Source organism: Trichosurus vulpecula, chromosome 4, assembly GCF_011100635.1.
Source record: "Trichosurus vulpecula isolate mTriVul1 chromosome 4, mTriVul1.pri, whole genome shotgun sequence".
Classification (NCBI taxonomy): domain Eukaryota; kingdom Metazoa; phylum Chordata; class Mammalia; order Diprotodontia; family Phalangeridae; genus Trichosurus; species Trichosurus vulpecula.
This window is the reverse complement of record NC_050576.1, coordinates 66,063,840-66,086,768: the sequence shown is the minus strand read 5'-3', so window position 1 is coordinate 66,086,768 and position 22,929 is coordinate 66,063,840. Positions and strand designations below refer to the sequence as shown.

The 22,929-nt window shown below is 37.4% G+C and overlaps 1 protein-coding gene across 3 annotated transcripts in view; it reads right to left on the bottom strand.

Annotated features, from left to right (window-relative positions):
- The window catches only part of DNM3 (dynamin 3), a 638,732-nt gene that overhangs the window by 186,240 nt on the left and 429,563 nt on the right, over positions 1 to 22,929 (bottom strand). For all 3 annotated transcript variants that reach the window (XM_036753297.1, XM_036753298.1, XM_036753299.1), the window contains one exon: positions 12,862 to 12,971. In XM_036753297.1, the coding sequence (XP_036609192.1) occupies positions 12,862 to 12,971 (110 nt within the window). The remainder of the gene's footprint in view (positions 1 to 12,861; positions 12,972 to 22,929) is intronic.

Below are 22,929 nucleotides of genomic sequence, written 5' to 3'. Positions count from 1 at the left end.
CTTTCATTTGGTAACAATATGATACATTGATCTCTTCTCTACACAGGAAGGGGGAAAACTTGTTTATCATCATGCTCCCTTATTTGATATCTACATGCTAATTTTATATTTTCTCAGCAGCACCTCAGGATCCTTGATCAATGCTAACTTCCTTCATCCAATGGACAAAATAGGTCTTTTGGTCTCGTAGAATTTCTTTTCTTGCAAGAAACATGTGGACAGTAAGAAGAGAGCCTGGGAGACCCAGACTCTTCCATTATGCCTAAAATTATAAAGCAGAAACAAGGTAAGTTTGTGATAATTCATTTCCCTTTTCTGAATTTGCTCCATTAGAAGCTGTGTCACTTTAGGACTTTTCCGAATTTGAGGGTGCCTCACTCATCTATGGAGGAACAAATGAGTATGAGATTTAGTATTCTCCAAGGTGAAGATGGTAGAATCAAAGAGAAGTAAAAGTCATCTCAAAATGTCTACTAATGTTTAATTTAGTAGGAATAATCATAGAATATTAAAGCTGCAAGAGACTTTAAAGATCGCCCAATCTACCCTCTCCTTTACTGACGAGAAAACTGAGACCATGGAGGTTGTAACTTCCCAAAGTATACACACCTTGTAAGTCAAAGAGCTAGAATTTGAATGTAATTCTTTTGATCCCAAATCCAGTATTCTTTCCAATATATCATGATCAATACCCCCAAATATACAAACTCCAACATATCTTGCTAAAATAAAAGCACATGAATTAAAAACCTGATGTTTCTCATCAGCTTACAAATGGAAAAAATTTAAGTCCTGCAACAACGAGATTAAAGAACAATTCTTTTTAAGATGCTTAAAGCACACGTACTTAGTTATATTATGGTGTTGTTTGACACTTCCTAAGTGTCAGCAATGTGCTAAGGACTAAGCAGAGGAGTGAAAGATCCAAAAATCATACTCTGAAGGAAAAAAAGATGTGGTAGTGTTAGTGGGAAGAAGGACTGATAGATCAAATCTGGAATCAAACTAAAGGAAAATCACTTTATTTAAAAACACAGGAACCCCACAGAGCAGTCAGAAAGCACCATGGAACTGTCCCACCAACCTCCTGGGTGGAAACACACCTCAACTGGCTACTGGAGCAGACATACCTCGGACCAAATGGGCCTTAGCACGACCTCAACATTGCAGGCCTTCTCAGGGACAGCGAACACCAGGGAAGACATTTAACAAATGTTCTGCTATAGATAATGTGACCAATACTAATAGTACTGAAATTCATATAAGCATTTTAGCACCTTAGACCAGGGCTGTCCAAAATGCAGCTCGCGGGCCTGCAGTGTGATTTATGCAGCCTGCCAACAAGCACAGAAATTTACATAAATGCTTTAGTAAACAAAGCTGAGCTACACAGAGCTCTCACTAAAATGGCAAATCAAAATATATTGTCTATTGTTTCAATAAAAACTGAAGGTTGGACAGCCCTGACTTAGACTATTACCCCTGTGTCTCTACCCTCAACACCCCCCTCCCAAAAAAAAGCCCAGGGACCTTTTAACCCAGAGCTTAAGTAAGGTTTTACGAAGCTGTAAATATAAGGAGAAAATATTGGAAACATAATCAACTCCTCCAGCATAATTCTGACACTCCTCTTAAAGGGCACCCAGAAGGGGTCTTGAATTCTTATCCTTACATGAAATTTTATGTAAGCTGAATCAGTCATTAGTGTACACAGCCAACTAACCCCAGGAGCTAAAGAAGTAACCGCTACTCGTAATAAATCCTGCCATTTAAGAAATTTTAGCTCCAAAGCACTGTTTAGAGTGGATCAAAAATAGGCTTTACCAGTCTAGTTAAGACCACATGAATTGCACTAAGACACTAAAGGCTTTTTAGGGGAGGATGTTAAATACATCAGCTCTCACACACCTGATGATTAGGGGCCACAGAGAAACTGTTTTTACACTTTATAGTGGAAAGTGGAAATAGCAACTGAATGAGCTTTAGGAATAAATCTGCAACCCAAATATGGGACTGAAAAAGTAATTTCTCAGAAATGAAAGAGGGGCATTTAAGCAGGCCTGCCATGCTTCAAAAAATCATATTGCTATTTCGCACCTAAATGTATAAGATCTATTGAATGATTTTTTTGAACCTCAAAGAACTCAGATATCTGTTTAATAATGTCCAGACAGCTTGCCCCTCCTCCGTTCACTATCTACCTCCTTTCCCTGCACATCTTCAGTGGTTCCTTCTTTTCTTGCTTCTCTTCTACCTCCAAAGCAGTTCGAGTATCAGTCTGATTTTTAAACATCAAACCTTCCTTCTGCTATTTCCTCAAGCTATTTCTCATCCCTTTCACTAGCATATTTCATCCAGCTACTCACAGATTTAATAGGCGTTTATTAAGTATCTCCTATGTAACAGACACTACACTAGGTGCTATAACTGGAAAGACAAAAACAAACCAAAAAACTCCAAAATGATGATTTCTGCATGAGAGGAGCTTATATTCTATTGCTTGGCAAGAGGGTGGGGGAAAATATGTGTGTAGAAAAATTTTAAGTACAACAGTAACAGCCACATTATGTGATGACTGACTTTGATAGATTTATCTCTTATCAGCAATGCAAGGACCTAAAACAACTCCAAAAGACTCATGGTGGAAAATGCCATCCACCTCCAGAAAAAGAACTATGGAGTCTGAATGCATATCAAAGCATACTATTGGGTCTCTTTTTTTGTTTAATTTAGTTTAGTTTTTTCTTTCTCATGGTTCCTCCCATTCATTCTAATTCTTCTATACAACATGACTAATGTGAAAATATGCTTAATAAGAATGTATATGTAGAACGTATATTGGATTGCATGCCATCTTGGGGAGGGGGTGAAAGGGAGGCAGAGAAAATTTAAAACTTATGGAAGTGAATGTTGAAAACTAAAAATAAATAAATTTTTTAAAAAAGAAAATTAAGTACAATAAGTATATTATTATTCAGTCATTTGACCTTTGTGACCTCATTTGTGGTTTTCTTGGCAAAGATACTAGAGTGGTTTGCTATTGCCTTTTCTAGCTCATTTGACAGATGAGAAAACTGAGGCAAACAGGGTGAAGTGACTCACCCAGGTTCAGGCAGCCAGTAAGTGTCTTCTTTCTCCATATGATTTGACTTAAAATGTTCTCCCGAGGTCAGAGGGATTTAGATTTAGGTACATAAAAGTATTGCTGGGTCAAAGGGTATCCACAGTTTGATAGCCCTTTAGGCATAGTTCCAAATTACTGAGCTCGTTCTTGAAGACAAATTTATGTTATGTAGGTAAGAGAGTTTTGTCTAATAAACCTTCCCCTGTGATCTGCCCCATCTTCCACTTCAACTACAAAGAAGGAAAGGCGTAGCCTCAATTTCACCATGCCCTCAACCTCCATGGTTAAGAACTTTAAAAACCCTCTCTCAGACCAGAGCTTCTAACCTTTCCATTTTAGCTTCTGCCTTACTTTTCCTAATTCTATTCTTCATCATTGTGATCTTCCCACCTTTCCTTGCTCTGGCCTCTCTTTCCTTCACAATTGTGATCTGATAACTTACCAGTTCAACTCTCCACTGTCTTCTCTCGATTACTTTGCCCCCTTGTCCTATTTTTACACACTCCTTTCTAAATCCCAGCTCTGGTTTATTACTACCATCTGCTTCCGCTCCTATTTATATGCTGCTGAATGTTCGTTCATTCGTTCGTTTGCTCATTCCTTCCTTCTTTCCTTTCCTTCCCTCTTCTTTTCCCTCCTCTCCCTCCTCTTTCCCCTCTCCCTTCCTCCTCACCCTCTGTCCACATAGGGAATCATACCCTTACCTGCGGGTACTCTGCCCAAAGGAATATAAATTTTGATTGCTGAAACCTAGCAAGATATCTTGGGGCTTTGAGGGGCTCAATTTCTTTTTTATGGATCATCCCTTAAACCCAGATCACTGGTTCTCATTGACTGTCTAACAATAGGCCCCAGCTCAAGCCTCACTTGGTCACTGTTTGGGCTCTGATGACTCAGAGAGTATAAATAGCAATGGTCTCTGTTTTGGCCAGAAACCTTGAGAGTTGCCCTTCCAGATGGATTTTTAAAAATTCTTTGACATTTATTTTCTATCATATTCTCCATGGCATGTGTATCAAATCTTTTCTCAAGTTACCTACAGGTAGGTGGCACAATAGATAGAGCATTGGCCTGGAGTGATGAAGAGATGAGTTCAAATCCTCAGACACCTGCTGGCTGGGCAGGTCACCGCACCTTTGATGATTTCAGTTTCTTTATATATAAAACGGGGATAATAATAGCACCTACCTCCCACCTACCTTATTCTGAGATAATTTTAAATAGCTTAGCACAGCATCTGGCACATAGGCATTATGTAAGTGTTTATTATTTCATCATCATCATCATCATCGTCATCACTGTCATCATCATCATTTTCATAATACCATCCCTTTCCCCCTCTGTCTCAGCAGAGGTCTTCAGCTTTTTACTAAGAAATAGAGGCCATGTACAGTATGGTACTTTCCCCAAATTTTACACTTATAATCTCCTCTGATTGGCCAATTTGCTCCTTCTCTTTTTTTGACTGGGCAAAAGAGGTCATTTTTACCTAGCCTTAATCACTGAATGGGCAATGCCATCAGACAAACTGAGACCTGGGAATGACTTTAGTTCAAAAGAGCCAAGGCCTCCCATTGCATCCTGATCAATATCTTGCCACTGGTCCCAGATAGCTCCAGAGAACAGAATGAAGCTGGTGGTTTTGCACAGCCCTCTCTCACTTAAATTCAATTCTCTTGCAAGTCATAATATCTTATTCCTAATGTCATGGTCCTCTTTGAGAACTGAAGGACAAACAGCAATGGCATTCCATGCTCTCTACTCTTTTATGGTGATTATGATTGTGCTTACTCAGTACTTGAACCCTTTTGGGATGCTTGAAGTATTTTTTTTAAACTAGTGCTGGAAGCTTTAGATTTTACCCATGATATTGCTAAAAGTTATCATTCTAGAGTTCTTTTTCAGATGGTTATCGGTAGAATCTGTATATTTTCCCTATCCCCTCATATTCTAATATATCCTGGAAGTTTTCTTTCATGATATTTTGAAATATATAGGCTCTTTTAAAAATTCAATTATGGATTTCAGGTTGTCCAGTGATTCTTAAGTGATCTCTTCTTGACCTGTTTTCCAAGTCAGTTTCTTATAATGAGATACCTTAACATTTTCTTATATTTATTCAATTTTTTATTTTGTTTTAATTTTTCTTGTCTCATAGAGTCATTAGCTTCTGTTTGGCCAATTCTATTTTCAGAGAGTTTGTTGCCTGGGCAAGGTTTTCCATCTCTTGCCTGGAAGCTGAATTTTAGATGTCTCCTTTGGGGGCCTTGTAATTTGCCTGTGGGCTAAGTCTGAGGTCCCCTCTGCGGTTTTAGTGATGGATCTGTGGTCCCTCTACTAGGGGACTGATCCCAATCTTCCTGTTTTGTTTTTGGATTCTGGCTATGTGATCTAGGCTTCACCTTGTTCCACAAGTCCTATTCTTATTATTTGCCTGCAGACCAAATTTGTGATTTTGTGCAAGGGAGATGTCCAACTATAGTTTCTCTTTATATTCTGTTCACCACTTAGTCTGGTACTCTTGTAAATGTTGGCTGAGCTGGACTGCACCCCTTCCTCCTACTCCACCATCTTGGCTGGTCTCTCCTCCCTGGATTTTTATAGCAAAGTTTATTTTGTGGTCATCAGTCAATCCCTTCCCACCTCCAATCTCCTTCATAGATGTATATCAGGGTTCTCTTTATAAACAATGATTAAATCCTTTCTGATGGTCCCAAATAACCATTTCTTTGCAGGTGATTTTTAAGTTTACATCTTCAGTCCTTATCTCTCCTCCTAAGCTCTAGTGTGAAACTCTACACATGCTTACTGGACATCTCCACCTGGATATGACTATCCAGTTCAAAATATCCAAAATGGAACTCACTGTCTTATACTCAAAACTTGTCTCTCTTCCTAACCTCTCTATTACTGTTGAAGTCATGACCATTATCGACATTCAGGTTTACAATTTGGGAGGAAAAGAAAAGGGGAGTTTGCTAGAAGATTAAAAAAAAGGCTGACTGCTCTATTTTATGTAACTAGACATTCATGCCTACAAGTCATGAATACATGACTACATGTTATGACTATTGGTCATGAGCTGCCAGAGGATCACATTCAAGAGGATCATAATGTCTACTGAGAGATCAGAGCTTTCCAGGATATTTCTGTCACAAGGAAATTCTTATTTTAGTGACACCTAGATCTTGTACCATCCAGGTTGTCTGAAGACTCATGATTCAGTCTGACTTCTGATTGGCCAATCAAATTTCCTGTTCATAAGGGTGGGAGCATGGAAGATCCAGGCACATGCCATGTGCAATACTTCTTTGCAGTTCACTTTAGCGGCACTCCCGATTCCCCTAAATATGGCCTCTAAATTAGCTCTAGTTTGGCCCTAATTCAGGAAACATTCCATTGCTCTGTCTATGCAAACTCCCTTTTTCTTTTCCTCCATTATTTTTAGTGCTTTTACACAAATTCCTCTAAGGTAAAGATGCCAATTTAAAATGCCATTTCATTTTCCTTTAGAACATCTTTGTTGTTCTTGCATATTCCTCTTTAATTATCTCACTCTGTGGCTAAAAAAATTACAAATAATGAGTCACTCTGAGCAATAGATGAGAAGCAAAGGAAGGAGTTTTGGTCTCTTGTTCTATCATTACCTTACTGTATGATGGCTCTGGGTCAGTTCCTGAACTTAATAAATTACTTTTATTCATTTGTAAGTGGAGATACAAGGAAATCTAGAGGCACTTTTCAGAAATCAGATTTCACAAACCGGTGTTGATGTTCCTTCATAATTGACTCAGAAGCAGAATTACTCAGGTTTCCTCCTGTTCAGTGCCATACCAAACTACCAAACATTGTTTTATAGAGCTAGAAAGAATAATAACAAAATTCATTTGGAAGAACATTTTAAATTTCTCTCCTTTCAAATTTTATTTATTTCACTTTCTTTAATTGAACAGTGTTGGTATGAAGCTCATAGTGACCTTCATGTGTATATATGAAACCACTGTCCAGAAGGAAATATTGATGTAGAACGATGAGCACATTACTTTAAGCATCTTTCCAAGTATAAAGGCAAACAGTAAATGGAAGATCTTTCCCTCCCAGTTGAATAGGCTTGGGGCGGGGCTCTCAGGTTCCTAGGGGGAGTGGCTAAGACTGGAGCCAATGGTAGGTGCCTGAGTTCTGGTCGCTCAGATAAGGTTCTAGTTAACGGGATGATGTCTGGTGACTATAAAAAAGGAAAGCCAACCTCTGGTTTTATATAGCTTGTTCAGGGTCAAAGGTGAGTCACACATGCGACTCACCCATGTGACCTAAAATAGTCACAAAAATGAGACTTAAACCCACGTGGTCTAAAAGCCTCTGATGTCACAAACATGTCATTCAAACCCATTTTGATTGCCAATACACCAAGTCAAGCCTAAAGTGAATGAAGCAGGAGAGGGGAGGGATTTGCCTTTCTCTGCTTATGTCTCTTTTAACCCAGCTCAGAGAAATGGGCATAGACATGTGTGTTTATGTTTGGGGGTTAGTCCTCAGTTACAGGTGCTGGAGAGGATCCCTACGTGCCAGGGTTGGCTCCAGGATTGCTGGTGGGGTGGTGCAGCTAACCAACTAGGCTGCCTCTACTTGATCCTGAGATAGGTTTGGGACCTGGCACTTCAGACTATAAAGGAGTACACCTAAACTGTGACCCCAATCCCCATTCCCTCCCCAGCGACTAAGGTGGTGCAAGGGTGGGGAGGAGGGTGATTGTGCCTTTCATGAACTGGGGGCAATAATTTTGTATATTTGTGATCGTATCTTTGAAAGTAAACATAAAAGCCACTCTTACATATACACTGTAAGTGAAAAGGCTTTCAGAAACTGTGAAGCTCTGTACAAACAGAATATTTTTATGATTTACATATATATATACACACACAAACATATATATATATCTTAATGGGCTATTTTTGACACCTGCAATTTAGTATATAAAATGAAGGCATTGTGATTGACAATGATGTTAATATTGATAAAAATTATTCAGTTTATATAGAATCATCATTAACAACAACTTTATATGCATAACCTACTTTGATTCTTAAAATGTTTTTGTGATGCAGGCAGCAGTATTCTTATCCCTCTTTTAAAATGAGGAAACTGAGGCTTAGAGTAAATAATTTTTCACAATTAGTGGCTTGTAAAGACAGGATACAAGCCCAAGTCTTCTTATTATAAGGCTAGAACACTTTTAATTGTTACCTTGCTTTTTAATTAATAGCACATAAATTCTAAATTCATGTAAAGGAAAGGTTTTATGTAGAGAGACTCTCTCTTGAAGGCAGATGAAAAATAAGATAACACTTAGAAATATCTCTCTTACGTAAAAGAATACCAAAATCCAGTTCTCTATATATTTTAGAAATGAGGCCTTTATCAGAAACGCTGGCTATAAAAATTGTTTCCCAGCTTTTTGCTTCCCTTCTAATCTTGGTTTCATTGGCTTTGTTTGTGCAAAACCTTTTTAATTTAATGTAATCAAAATTATCCATTTGGCATTTCACAATGTTCTTTATCTCTTGTTTGGTAATAAAGTTTTCTATTCTCCATAGATCTGACAGGTAAACTATTCCTTGCTCTCCTGATTTGCCCTTTATGTCTAAATCATGTACCCATTTTGTTTTCATATTTTATTATCTAATATTTTTAGTTTTCAACATTGATTTCCACAAGAATCTAAGGTACAAATTTTCTCCCCATTTCTGTCCTCCCCCACTCCAAGATGGCATATATTCTGACTGCCCCATTTCCCAGTCAGCCCTCCCTTCTGTCACCCTACTCCCCCCCATTCCTTTTCCCCTTACTTTCTTGTAGGGGAAGATAGATTTCTACACCCCATTGCCTGTATTTCTTATTTCCCAGTTGCATGTAAAAACAACCTTTTTTTTTAAAGCATCTGCTTTTAAAACTCTGAGTTCCAAATTCTCTCCCTTCTGCCCTCCCCAAACCCCTCCCTAAGAAGGCAAGCAATTCAACATAGGCCACACATGTATCATTGAGCAAAACACTTCCACAATAATCATGTTGTGAAAGACTAACTATATTTCCCTCCATCCTATCCTGTCCCCCTTTATTCAGTTTCTCCCTTGACCCTGTCCCTTTTTGAAAGTGTTTGCTTTTGATTACCTTCTCCCTCAATCTTCCCTCCCTTTTATCATCCCCCCTTTCTTATCCTCTTCCCCCTACTTCCCTGTGGGGTAAGATACCAAATTGAGTGTGTATGTTATTCCCTCCTCAAGTCATATCCAATGAGAGCAAGATTCACTCATTCCCCCTCACCTGTCCCCTCTTCCTTTCCAATGAACTGCTTTTTCTTGTCACTTTTATGTGAGATAATTTACCCCATTCTATTTCTACCTTTCTCCCTCTCTCAATATATTCCTCCCTCTCCCCTTAATTTTATTTTATTTTTTAGATATCATCCCTTCATATTCAACTCACCCTGTGCCCTCTGTCTACATATAGTCCCTTCAACTACCCTAATACCGAGAAAGGTCTCATGAATTACACACATCATCTTTCCATGTAGGAATGTAAACATAACAGTTCAACTTTAGTAAGTCCCTTATGATTTCTCTTTCTTGTTTACCTTTTCATGCTTCTCATTATTCTTGTATTTGAAAGTCAAATTTTCCATATAGCTCTGGTCCTTTCACTGAGAAAGCTTGAAAGTCCTCTATTTTATTGAAAATCCATATTTTGCCTTGGAGCATGATACTCAGTTTTGCTGGGTAGGTGATTCTTGGTTTTAATCCTAGCTCCATTGACCTCCAGAATATCATATTCCAAGCCCTTCAATCCCTTAATGTAGAAGCTGTAGATCTTGTATTATCCTGATTGTGTTTCCACAATATTCAAATTGTTTCTTTCTGGCTGCTTGCATTATTTTCTCCTTGACCTGGGAACTCCGGAATTTGGAGACAATATTCATAGGAGTTTTCTTTTTGATATCTTTTTCAGGGGGCAATCAGTGGACTATTTCAATTTCTTTTTTTACCCTCTGGCTCTAGAATATCAGGGCAGTTCTCCTTGATAATTTCTTGAAAGATGATGCCTAGGCTCTTTTTTTTGATCATGGCTTTCAGGTAGTCCAATAATTTTTAAATTATCTCTCCTGGATCTATTTTCCAGGTCAGTAGTTTTTCCAATGAAATATTTCATTGTCTTCCATTTTTTCATTCCTTTGGTTCTGTTTATAATTTCTCAATTTCTCATAAAATCACTAGTTTCCACTTGCTCCAATCTAATTTTTAGGGTGGTAATTTCTTCAGTGGTCTTTTGGACCTCCTTTTCCATTTGGCTAATTCTGTCTTTCAAGACATCCTTCTCCTCATTGGCTTTTTGGAGCTCTTTTGCCATTTGAGTTAGTCTAGTTTTTAAGGTGTTTTTTTCTTCAGTATTTTTTGGGTCTCCTTTAGAAAGTCATTGACTTGTTTTTGATGATTTTCTTGCATCACTCTCCTTTGTCTTACCATTTTTTCCTCTACTTCTCTCACTTGCTTTTCCAAATCCTTTTTGACCTCTTCCATGGCCTGAGACCAATTCATATTTTTCTTGGAGGCTTTTAATGTAGGCTCTTTGACTTTGTTGACTTTTTCTGGCTGTATGTTTTGATCTTCTTTGTCACCAAAAAAAGATTCTATTGTCTGAATCTTGGTCCATTTTCACTGCCTGGCCATGTTCCTAGCCAACTGCTTGACTCTTGAGCTTTTTGTCGGGGTATGACAGCTTGTAGAGTAGAGAGCATTTTGTCCCAACCTTTAGGGTCTCTGTTGCTGTTTTCAGAGCTACTTCTACTCCACTGTCACCACCAGCTCTGCCATAGCAGTGCTCCTCCTCCCCCAAGAACCACCAACCAGGACTGCAACCCAGATACAAGCAGGGCAAAGCAAGAGAACTCTGCCTCTATGCCAGCAAAGCACTCCCTGCACTCCTGCTCTGATCTGCTACCTGATTCCTCCCACTAGACCTGGGGCTGGAAGTAACTGCAGGTGGAACTCTGGAAGCACCCACAGGAGCTTCCTGCTGCTGTTGCTGCCAACACCACAGCTTCACCTCTGCCACCCCTAGGGCTGGGGCCAGACCCACACTTTTCTCTCCCCAATCCAGCAGTTTTCCCACTAGCCTGCTCCATTGTCTTTGGTGTTTGTGGGTTGAGAAGTCTGGTAACTGCTAAAGCTCAGTGATTCCTGGCCCTAAGGGCCTACTCCCTAGATCTCCTCTGCTCTGGTCTGTCCTGGTACAGCCCATGCTGGGCTGTGCTCTGTTCCCAGCATGGTGTGGGAGCAATAGAGCCTTCCTAGCAACCATCCAGGCAGTCATGGGCTGGAGACCTGCTTCCCTCTGCTATTTCGTGGGTTCTGTAGCTCTAGAATTTGTTCAGAGTCACTTTTTATAGGTGTTTGGAGGGATTTGGCAGAAAGCTTAAGTGAGTCCCTGCTTTCCAGCTGCCATCTTGGCTCCGCCCCCTTAAATGAATTCTCATGTACCCATTTTGACCATATTTTGGTATATGGCATAAAATCTATGCCTAGTTTCTGCCATACTGTTTTCCAGTTTTCCCAACAATTTTTGTTAAATAATGAGCTCTTATCCCAGAAGCTGGAGTCTTTGGGTTTACCAAACAGTAGATTACTATATTCATTGACTATTGTGTCTTGTGTACCTAACCTATTCCACTGACCCACCACTCTTTTCCTTAGCTCGTACTAAGTTGTTTTAATGATTGCTGCTTTATAATACAGTTTTAGGTCTGGTACCACTAGGCCATCTTCCCTTCCATTGCTTTTCATTATTTACCTTGATATTCTGGACCTTTTGTTCTTCCAAATGAATTTTGTTATTATTCTTTCTAGCTCTATAAAACAATGTTTGGTAGTTTGGTATGGCACTGAACAAGTAAATTAATTTAGATAGAATTGTCATTTATATTATATTAGCTTGGCTTACCCAAGAGCAACTGATATTTTTCCAGTTATTTAGATCTGACTTTATTTGTGTGAAAAGTGTTTTGTAATTGTGAGCAAGTGGGCTTCAGAAAAACCTGAAGAGACTTAACATGAACTGAGGTTGAGTGAAGTGAGCAAGACCAGGAGAACACTGTACACAGTAACAGCAACATTGTGCAAGGACCAACTTTGGTAGACTTAACTCTTAACAATACAAGGATCTAAAACAATTCCAAAAGACTTACGATGGAAAATGCTATTCACATCCAGAGAAACAACTATGGAATCTGAATGCAGATTGAAGCATACTAGTTTCTCTTTTTTGTTTCTTCTTTCTCATGGTTTTTCCCTTTGGTTCTAATTTTTCTTTACAACATGACTAATGTGGAAATGTGTTTAATATGATTGCACATGTATAGCCTACACCACATTGCATGCCATCTTGGGGAAGGGGGAATGGAGGGAGGGGGAGAAAATTTAGAATTCAAAATCTTATAGAAATGAATGTTAAAACTACAAACAAATAAATAAACCAATAAAAAATTTAACATAAAAAGAGAATGCCAAAACTCTATACAGTGGAGAGAATAGAAAAATAAACTGAATGAAAGTAGAAACGTCAAAAGTCAAACAGTTTAGAGGTAGGAATAATAGGATTGTGTGTGTGTGTGTGTGTGTATGTATACCTTTTGAATCTTAGTCAACTTTAGCAAATCCATGAAAAGGGTGCCTCCTTTATTTTCTTACCTTTGCTCCGTGTTAAAAAGTGCAAAGATATGCTTGCTAGACATAAAGCTCTTTTCTACATCTCGAACTTTCAGGTTGTCCAAGGGAAGCATGTATTTCTTTTCTTTTTCCTGTTGAAAAAAGCACAAGGAAAAAATTTGTTCTAATAAAACTTGTTTGAATATGCCAACAGCAACATATCCCCAGAGTTATTTGATTATATTACCTTGATACCTAAACACAGCTACTAAGGAATAAAGAAATACTTGAGATAGAAGTCTAATGATACTTGACACGTGGCTTGGAAGGATAGGGGGAGGGGAAATATAGGATCTGGGAATGGAAAAAACACATGGCCCTCTATTCTTTCCCCCTTTTAGTGGGTCCCCTCAGATGTTTTAAAATGTTAGTTTGATATTAAGAATTTAACCATCTGTTAATATTTAAAAGAAATGTTCTGGTCCTAATTCAATGAGAAATACCAGATGGGTTTCATTTCAAATTTTATTTGCAGCATAAGCAGTTTTGATAGCCAGTGCTGGCAATGACTAGAAACACGAGGACAACAGTATATGGTACCCCCTGTATACTCAGATACAGTTTTCCTTCAGTTGGGTCAGAAATGAAACGTGAGCTCAGTATATTATTTGTGAAAATGGCTGACATATTTAGAAAAATAGAACCCAGTACAAGTGGACTGAAGCTAACTAGAATCAATTCTCTTTTGAATAAATCATTTCTAGAAATTAAGAGAGGGGAATTCACATGAAGAAGTAGTTTGCCAATGCTACAAAGTTAGTTTTATAAAATGTAATGGAAGTTGGCAAGACTTTTTAAATTTTTAAATTTAATTTTTTAATTAACAAAAATCTATTTTATCTCCCTACAGGGGAAAAGAAAAGAAAAAAAAGCCTTGTAATAAATATGAATATTCAAGCAAGTAAGATTCCTGCATTGGCCATGTCCAAAAAAAAGATGTCTCAGTCTGCACCATGAGCCCATCATCCTTCTGTCCGGAAACAGGTAGAATGTTACATCATGGGTCTTCTGAAAATGTGGTTCATCATTATGTTGATCAGAATTTTTGAGTCTTTTAAAGTTTTTTGTCTTTACAATGTTATTATTACTATGCAAACTGTTCTGGATCTATTTACTTCACTCTACATCATTTCATATGAGTTTTCCTAGGTTTTTCTGAAAGTGTCTCTTTTATTACTGCTTCTAATATAATAGTATTCCATCATATTCACATGCCTTAATTTGTTCAACCATTACTCAATCAGTAAGTACCTCCTTACTTCCCAGTTCTTTGTCACCACAAAAAAATTGACTGCTGTAAATATTTTTGTACATATGGATCCTTTTCCCATTTCTTTGATGTTTGGGGAGATAGATGCCTAATTGCTGGGTGTTTCTGGGACAAAGGATATGCACAGTTCAATAACTTGGGAGAACACTTCCAAGTGGCTTTCTAGAATTGCCATAATAATTCACAATCTGCCAACAATTTCCTAATATGTCTGTTTTCCCATAGTGTCTCCAAAATTTGCCATTTTTGGTCAGCTTTACCCACCTGAGGGCTATGCATTTAAAAATTATTAGTCACTTGGAGCATTTTACTCATATAGATATAGAAAGCTTGGATTCCTTCCTTGGAAAACTGGTAGTTTATATTCCTTAATGTTTTATCAATTAGGGAATGGCCCTTCCTATAGATTTGAACCAGTTCCTTACATATCTTGAAAATGAAATCCTTATCAGAGAAATTTGCTGCAAGGGCTTTTTTGGCTTTCTTTTTGTGAAAACTTTTAAATTTTATATAATCAAAATTGCCCATTGATCTTTGATCCTTTCAGTCTCTTGTTTGAATATGAAGTCTATCCTTGGATCTTAAAGCAATTTCTTTCTTGATTCTCTAATTTGTTTATAATGTTACTCTTTATGTCTAAGTAATGTATCCATTTAGAGCTTAACTTGGCATGAAGTATGAGAAGTAAGAAACTTCAGGAAAATTTTCTTTAGAGTATTATTAGCTCAGGTCCATAGCTACCATAAATGCCAATTCTTAGCTACACCAGAGAAACAAGTAGCCAAGAACTAAATATTCACCATAGGAACCCTGACAATTGCCAGTTCCATTTTGAATTGGCCTTTGATGAACCAGAAACACTGGAGATGTTATCCAATTCAGAGTGTTAGCAAGAACAAGGCTAGAATTTAAGGACGTCAGTACAAGATGAACTTCACTGAGGTATTTTTCCATATTACAGTCTTCTAGCAGGGGGATTTCCATATTAGCATCTACCCTTTATGTTGATTTAGAAGAACTTGGCTACCACTTCTACCAAATCAATGATGATGCCTATTTCTGTATCATACCTTTATTACTTTTCACATATATTATCTGTGTACGTAACATTAATTTCTACCTTATTCATAAATATCTATCACATTAATATATGTATAACATGGAATAAAGATATGCTGTGTTCTGAAAACTTCTGACCTAAAAATGTATTTTTGTTTTGTTATATTTTGTTATACTGTCAGACCACCTCACTGGGAATCTTTGAGAAGTGTCAATTGCAAGCCAACACGTATTTGTTAGTACCTAGTTTCTGGGAGTATCATGCTAAATGCTGGAGGTAGGAAACTAAAAATGAAATAGTTCCCATTCTCAAATTGATTATGTAACAAGAGATCGCAATGAGAGACAAATGGAGAAGTAAACTGGAATAGGTGACAGAAGACCCAGGAAAAAAAAGCAGCAGTCAAGAATCCAAAAATGAACCAGAAGTACATGAAGCTCTGGCTATCATGAGGAAGGCAGGCTGTGGAGTGACAAGGATTAAGTGACGTCTTTTTTTCATTTGTATATACTCAGAATCATAGGATTTCTGAAATCAAGGGAACATCAGTAACCTTCTAATTTAATGCATACCTAAAAAAAGACACCCACGACAACGGTCGACAAGTGGTCCCGAGCCCTTTGCTTGAATACCTCAAATAAAGGTGATCCAGTCCTTTCTGAGGAAGACCATTCTACTTTTGGGTAGCCCAATAATGAGGATGTTTCCCCCTGGATCAGGTTTAAGTGAATGTCTTTGCAATTTCCACCCATTCCTCCTACTTCTTCACTCTGAGGTCCAATGGAGCAAATCTACTTTGTAGGCATTGCTTTATTTCACACCCCGCGGGCCCCCCCCCCACCACCAGATGCACTCTGGACTTCTTTGGCTTCCCCAGCATGTCCCCAGTATACTTAGTCATCATTGGGAAATCTTGCGGCATCCGATTAGCCTAGTTACTTATACCTCCTCAGTACCCTTGGAATTTCTGATTGGAATGTAGAGCCATAAACTCCTCCATTTAAGGAGAGGGGGCAGGACAGACATCTCCTTGGCTTCTCTTCATTTCCCACCTGACTTTTTTTACTTCTTTGACTTCTCTACTATGCCTCCAATCTGAGTACCTCTCCCCGGTCCCCCACTTTTCCTGCACACTTTTCAGTTTTTTTCTTTTGTTTGTGTGTTGTCTTCCCCCATTAGACCTTAAGCTCCTTGAAGACTGGGACTATTTTTCGTTTCTCTTTTTGCATTTTTATCAATAGTGCATACCACAATGTCTGGCACATATAGTAGCTGCTTAATAAATGTTTCTTCACTGTTATTTACTCATCCACATGACAGCCCTTCAAAAACCTGAAGACAGTAATCATGTCTTTCCTAAGTCCTCTCTTCCACGGATTAAATAGCCATAATTCCTTTAATCAGTCCTCAGATCACATAATCCCAAGAATTTTCACCATTCTGGTTTACCCTCTTCTGGAAATTTTCTGGTTTATCAATGTCCTTCTGAAAAATACAGCATCTAGAACTGAACACAATATTCCAAATGGGACCCAACCAGGGCATTGGGACTATCACAATCCTATTCCAATAAGCTACATCTCTCTTAATAAGCCTAAATTCACATTCTTCTATGTTATATCACACTATTGACTAATATCAAGCTTGTAGTCCACTAGAGAGAGCTCAGGTTCACCACTCATGACTCCCTCTTCTGTCTTAAAAGATCTGAAAATTGGACCAAAAAACTCACTAACCTGAAGTAGTTATAGCCACCCATCTTCCTGCACTTATAAACATGTGAATGCCATATAGCATATGGATTCCATGTGAATTCTCTCCAAGGAATGACACTAGCTTTGTTGATTCTTATTTCTAAATAAAGCAGGGAAAATACGTCACAATTGAACAGAACTTGCTGAAATGCCTAAAAATCTGGGAATAGGCTAGTGGCAGCACTTCATGTTACTACCCCAGGAGTAGAAGTGCTTGTGGGGGGAAACTACTTGGTGATCATGTGATAAACTTGGCAGAGAATGACTTCCTAGAAGAGAAACAGTTGGGGAGGGAGGAAATACGAAAAGGTCAGGCTTACATACAAAGAAGCAAACTTTCGAAGTAAAACTATCATTTTTGTACAATCATAAATACTGTTTTAGCAAACAAATCTATCTCTAATTAGAACAACACAAGTGGAATGGACCATTTCAATAGCATATGGATTCCCTTAGTCCAAATGCCTATCAATGCTCATGTGGCTATTTCAGAACAAAATATCAAGAGGGAAAAGCCTAAAGTGAATGAAAATTTATCCATTTCATAATCAAATGAAAACTGCTTGGGACCCCACAAATATTCTTCAATTGGACTTTTTGAATGTCCTAACTTTAAGCAGCTGGAATTATTTTTTAATGTACTATCCTATTCAAACGTTTGAAATGATGGATTTGCTGTTTAATGGGAAATCTGCATTTCATTGTAAAGACAGAACAAAATGTTCTTGGCTCATTCTCCGCAGAAGCAGGCTTCTTTTTGTACTGTACATTTAGCATATAGCAAAGACAATCAAGATTATTTCTTTTAGGGAAGAAACACAAGAAACATAGAGGAACATAAAAACACAGCCATTATTATTCAAGTACTGAGCACCATTATATTAAAGTTTTTGGAGGTGACTATTAAACTAATAATAAAGAAAATGTGTTTATATAACTTCTGTTGTTAATGAAGGAGGCCAAACTTATTAATGTTCAAATGAGTAAGTGGTAACTAATTAATTAAAATGTAGAATAAGTATCTCTCAAATTCTTGCTTTTTTTGGGGGAAAGAATATGTTCTACTCAAAGGGGACCTTTAATTTGTAGTAGAGAAAATAAAAGATGAAGTATTTCTATGACTCTCATTGCTAAAACAGTAGTGAAAATTATCAGTAGCTTAACTAAGACCTCAGTTACTTCATCTTGAGGTAATTCTACTTGCCTACTAGATATTTCTACTAGAATTTTTCACCAGCCTCTCAAGATAAACAGGCCATCATTTCACACTGTAATTTTCTTCACTACCCACAATCTAGGGAAGCTAGGTAGCACAGTGGGCAGAGTGCTGGGCCTAGAGTCAGGAAGCCTCCTTTTCTTGAGTTTAAATCTGGCTTCAGACACTTGCTAGCAGTGTGACCCTGGGCAAGTCACTTAACTTTGTTTGCTTCAGAAGGAAATGGCAAACCACTCCCAAAACAAAACAAAAAAAGGAGTCACAAAGAATGGGACACAACTGAAAAATGGTTAAACTCTAAAACATCCACAATCTACCTTAAACCATTTCCTCTTTTTGATTCTCTTTTTTATCAATGTAATTTTTATTCTTGCAGTCACTTAAACTTGGAAACTCCAGTCACTCAACAAGCCTTTATTAGAGTTCACAATGTGCTAGACTCTGTGCTAAATACTGAGTATACAAGGAAAGGAAAAAAATAACATTCTGTGCCTTCAAGGAGCATATGTTCTAATGAGTGAGACAGTGTCTGAAGAACTAGGTATGTAGATGTGCCAGAGAGAGTAGATTGGAGATATCATGGGAGGGAAAGGTACTTATTGCTTGGGGAACTAGGAATACCTCCTGTCCAAGGTGAGATTTGAGCCTGGAAGAAAACTAGGGAAACAAAGAGGCGGAAGATGGAAGGATGTAGAACTTTCTAGGCATGAGGGACAGCCAATGCAAAAGCACATAGGAAATTAAGTGTTATGTATTTTGGCCAGATCAAAGAATTCAGGAGGAAGAGCAAGAATGTGGGAGAAAGTTAAGAAAGGACTATAATAGAATAGTTTCTAATTGATCTTAGAGACAGGAGGAAGGTACTCAAGTCTTTGAATAAGGGAGTCAAATCTGCACTTAAAGAAAATTACTTTGGCAGCAGCATTTAGAGCAGACTGGTGGTAAGAGACTTGAGGCAGGGAGACCAATTGGGAGGTTATTGAAATAATCTAGCTTAGGAATGACAAGGACCTGAACTAAGGCAGTAGTTGTATGAGTGAAGAAAAGGGATAAGGTGCAAGAGATGTTGTGTAGGTAAAAATGGTGAGATTTGTCAACTGGATATGTGGGGTGAAGTAGAGTAAGGTATAGAGGATAAAGTCAAGATTATGAACCTGAGACACTGGAAGGGTGGTGATGCCTTCAACAGTAGTGGGGAAGTTTGGAAAAGGTGGGGTTTGGGAAGAAAAATAAGTTCAGCTTTGGACATGTTCATTTAAAATGGCTCTAGGTAGGACATGCAGTTTAAATATCTAATAGTCTCTCAGGGGAGAGACTAGGAGATGGATATACAAATAAGAAATTATTTGGAGAAAGTTACTAATTAAACCCATCGGAGCTGATGAAGTTACCAAGAGAGTGTTATATAGAAGGAGAAGATAAACTTAGGAAAGAATCTTGAGGAATATCTGGTTAGGTATGATGAATGATGAGCCACCAAAGGAGACTGAGAAAGAGAGGTCAGACAAATAGGAGGTGAACAGGGAGAAAACAGTATCATGAAATGTCAGAGAAGAAAGAATATCTAGGAGGAAATGGAGGTCAAAAGTATCAAATGCAGTAGCTACATCTAGAAGGATTAGGAATGAGAAAAGACCATCAGACACGGAAATTAAGAGATCACTGGCAATGTTGGAAAGAGTAAGTTCAATTGAATGATGAGGTGAAAAACCAGAACATTCTTTCCACTACATCATATTGAATGAATAAATGAATCATTTGATGAAGTATTTATTCAGAACCTACTGCTCTATGTCCCAGACACTTTGATAGGCACTGGGGAAAAAATAACAAAAGTAAAAACCAGTTCCTGATTTCAAGGAATTTAAATCCAAATAGAGGCATAATATATAAGGGGAAGTAGGAGCTAGGAAAATGAGTAGGTGGTTAAGTTGTCATAGATATTGTGAGTGGATCCATTGGACAGTCCATTTTTACATTCTTTTCAACAATTAGGGTAGTATAGAATTTATTACTACTCCCAAACAAAAGTAAGAGGGCAGATGGCATGATGACTATGCTGAGTAGGATCTTCTGATGTATGGCTAGATACTATCTCTTGAAAAGAATACAGATTGATGCAAAGGGAAGCAAATTGCTGGTCTGCTGAAAGATACAAGGCAGGAAGAAGCAAGGTTAGTGTACAAAACAGTTTTGTTGAAGCTAAGTTTCTTGTTTTAGAACAAATAAAATTATAGTGAGAACACATCATGTCAGGAGAAGGATAATTCAAAGTAAATTAAAATACAGGCTGTGAGATTTAAATTTAATATAAGAATATTAGTTTTTTATAAAGGTCTAATGATGAAGTGTGTACGTGTGAAATTCTTTAAGTGTTCTAAGTAAGCATCTTTCTTGAAGCTGTGACATTCTTTCACATGCTAAATGAATGAAACAACGTCATAAGCAATTTACAAATTCAAGTAATTAAATGATGTCAGAAAATTTTTGTTTTACGTATTATGACGCCATCAAAAGAGTATAAAAATATTCTACATTTTTAAAATGGGTAATTACAAAATTAGAAGGAAAGCAGAAAACAGAAAAAATTTTACAGCAAGGTCCTCTGATAAAGGCCTAATTTATCAAATATATAAAGAACTGAGTCAAATTTATAAGAATGAGTCATCCCCCAATTGTTAAATGATCAAAGAATGTAAACAAGCAGTTTTCAGAAGAAGAAATCAAAGCTATCTATAGTCATAGGGGAAAATGCTCTAAATTACTATTGATTGGAGATATAAAAATGAAACCAATTCTAAAGTACTACTCCATGCCTATCAGCTTGACTAATATGACTGAAAAGGAAAATGACAAATGCAGAAGGAGATGAGAAAAAATTGGAACACTGATGGAGACACTAATTGAGACACTAATGCACTATTGGTGGAGTTTTGAACTGATACAACTACTTGGGAGAGAGATTTGGAACTATGCCCCAAAGGCTATAAAACTGCATACCCAGCCAATACCACTACTAGGTTTGTATTCCAAAGAGATCAAAGAAAAACAAAAAGGACCAATATGTACAAAAATATGTACAAAAATATTTAAAGCAGCTCTTTTTGTGGTGGCTAAGAATTATAAATTCAGGGCATGCCCATCAATTAGGGAACAGCTGAAAAAGTTGTGGCATATGATTGTGATGGAATACTGTTGTGCTATAAGAAATAACAAGCAGCATGGTGTCAGAAAAACCTGGGAAGACTTACGTGAATTGATGCAAGGTGAAGTGAGCAGAACCACAATAACAGCACTATTGTATCATGATCAACTGTGAATGACTTAGCTATAATGATTAATACAATGATCTCAGACAATTCTGAAAGACACAATGAAAGATGCTATTGATCTCCAGAGAACAAACTGATGAATTCTGAATGCAGATCAAAGCAGGCTTTTGTATTAACAAGGTAATGAACACAACATCGACGATAATTGTGAATATGACTATGTAATTCTGTATTGCAAAATAAATATTTTACTTCTTCTGCCTTCTATATGGAGAGTCTCATATTTTGTTTTATAGAATTACCTAGGCATATTCACAATTATTGGTGATGTTGTGTTTTTTGCCTTGCTAATACAGCTTTTTAAAACTTGCTTTAAACATGAGTAACAGGGGCAGTTGGGGGCACAGTGAGTAGAGCCCTGGCCCTGGAATCAGGAGGACCTGAGTCCAAATCTGCCCTCAAACACTTGACACACTTACTAGCTCTGTGACCTTGGGCAAGTCACTTAACCCCAATTGCCCTGCCTTCCCCTCTCCAACCCCCCCCCCCCAAACCCACAACAACAAAACAAAAATGAAACATGACTAACATGGAAATATGTTTTGCATGACTTCACATGTACAATCTATATCAAATTGCTTGCCTTCTTGAGGGAAGGGAGAGCATTTGAAACTCAAAATTTTTAAAAAAAATGAATATTAAAATGTTTTACATGTAGTTTAGAAAGATTTTATGAAATAAATAAAAATATATTGGAAGAAAATGGGCAATTAATGACCTCAATGTTGCATTTTTTTCTACTTTTTCCTGTTCTTTTCTATCTCACATTTCTCGAGTTGTAACCAAGCTAACCCATTTCAGAACAAAATCTCTTGGCTCATTATTGAAGTACTGAGCTTCTAAACTATATTAGATTATCAGTAATTAATTATTCAATCATATACTTGGTGACACTCTTTTGTGTGCCCATCATTCAATAATTTAAATCATTCAAAAGACATTTATTATGAGCCTACAATTTGCAAGACACTATATACTAGGTGCTGAAAGACAGAAAGATAAATCAGATACATCCTTGTGGTGAAAAAAGAGAGTACAGTTTCATCACCACTGATAAATGTGATGGGAAACATAAAAGTAGCTTCTCATAAAAAGAAATAATACAATTGAAATAGCAAACAAATACAAGAAAATATACAAAGTGGTAAGTCTCTATCTCTGTTTCTTCTTATGTAAAATGTTATACATCCTAAGACCTTTTGAATAATAAATTTGTGATATACTCTTTAAGTACCATAGGAGTTCAGATCAAATCACTGTGCCCTCAAATAGGAATCAAAAGTATCATAGAATAAATTATACTTGAAATGAATGAGTAAGACTGGTGGAAGGATGAGAGAAAAGGAGTTATAGGCAAGGGAAAATAATGTGAACCAAGGCAGTATAGTGTAATAGAGCAAAAATTGAAATTGTTCTCT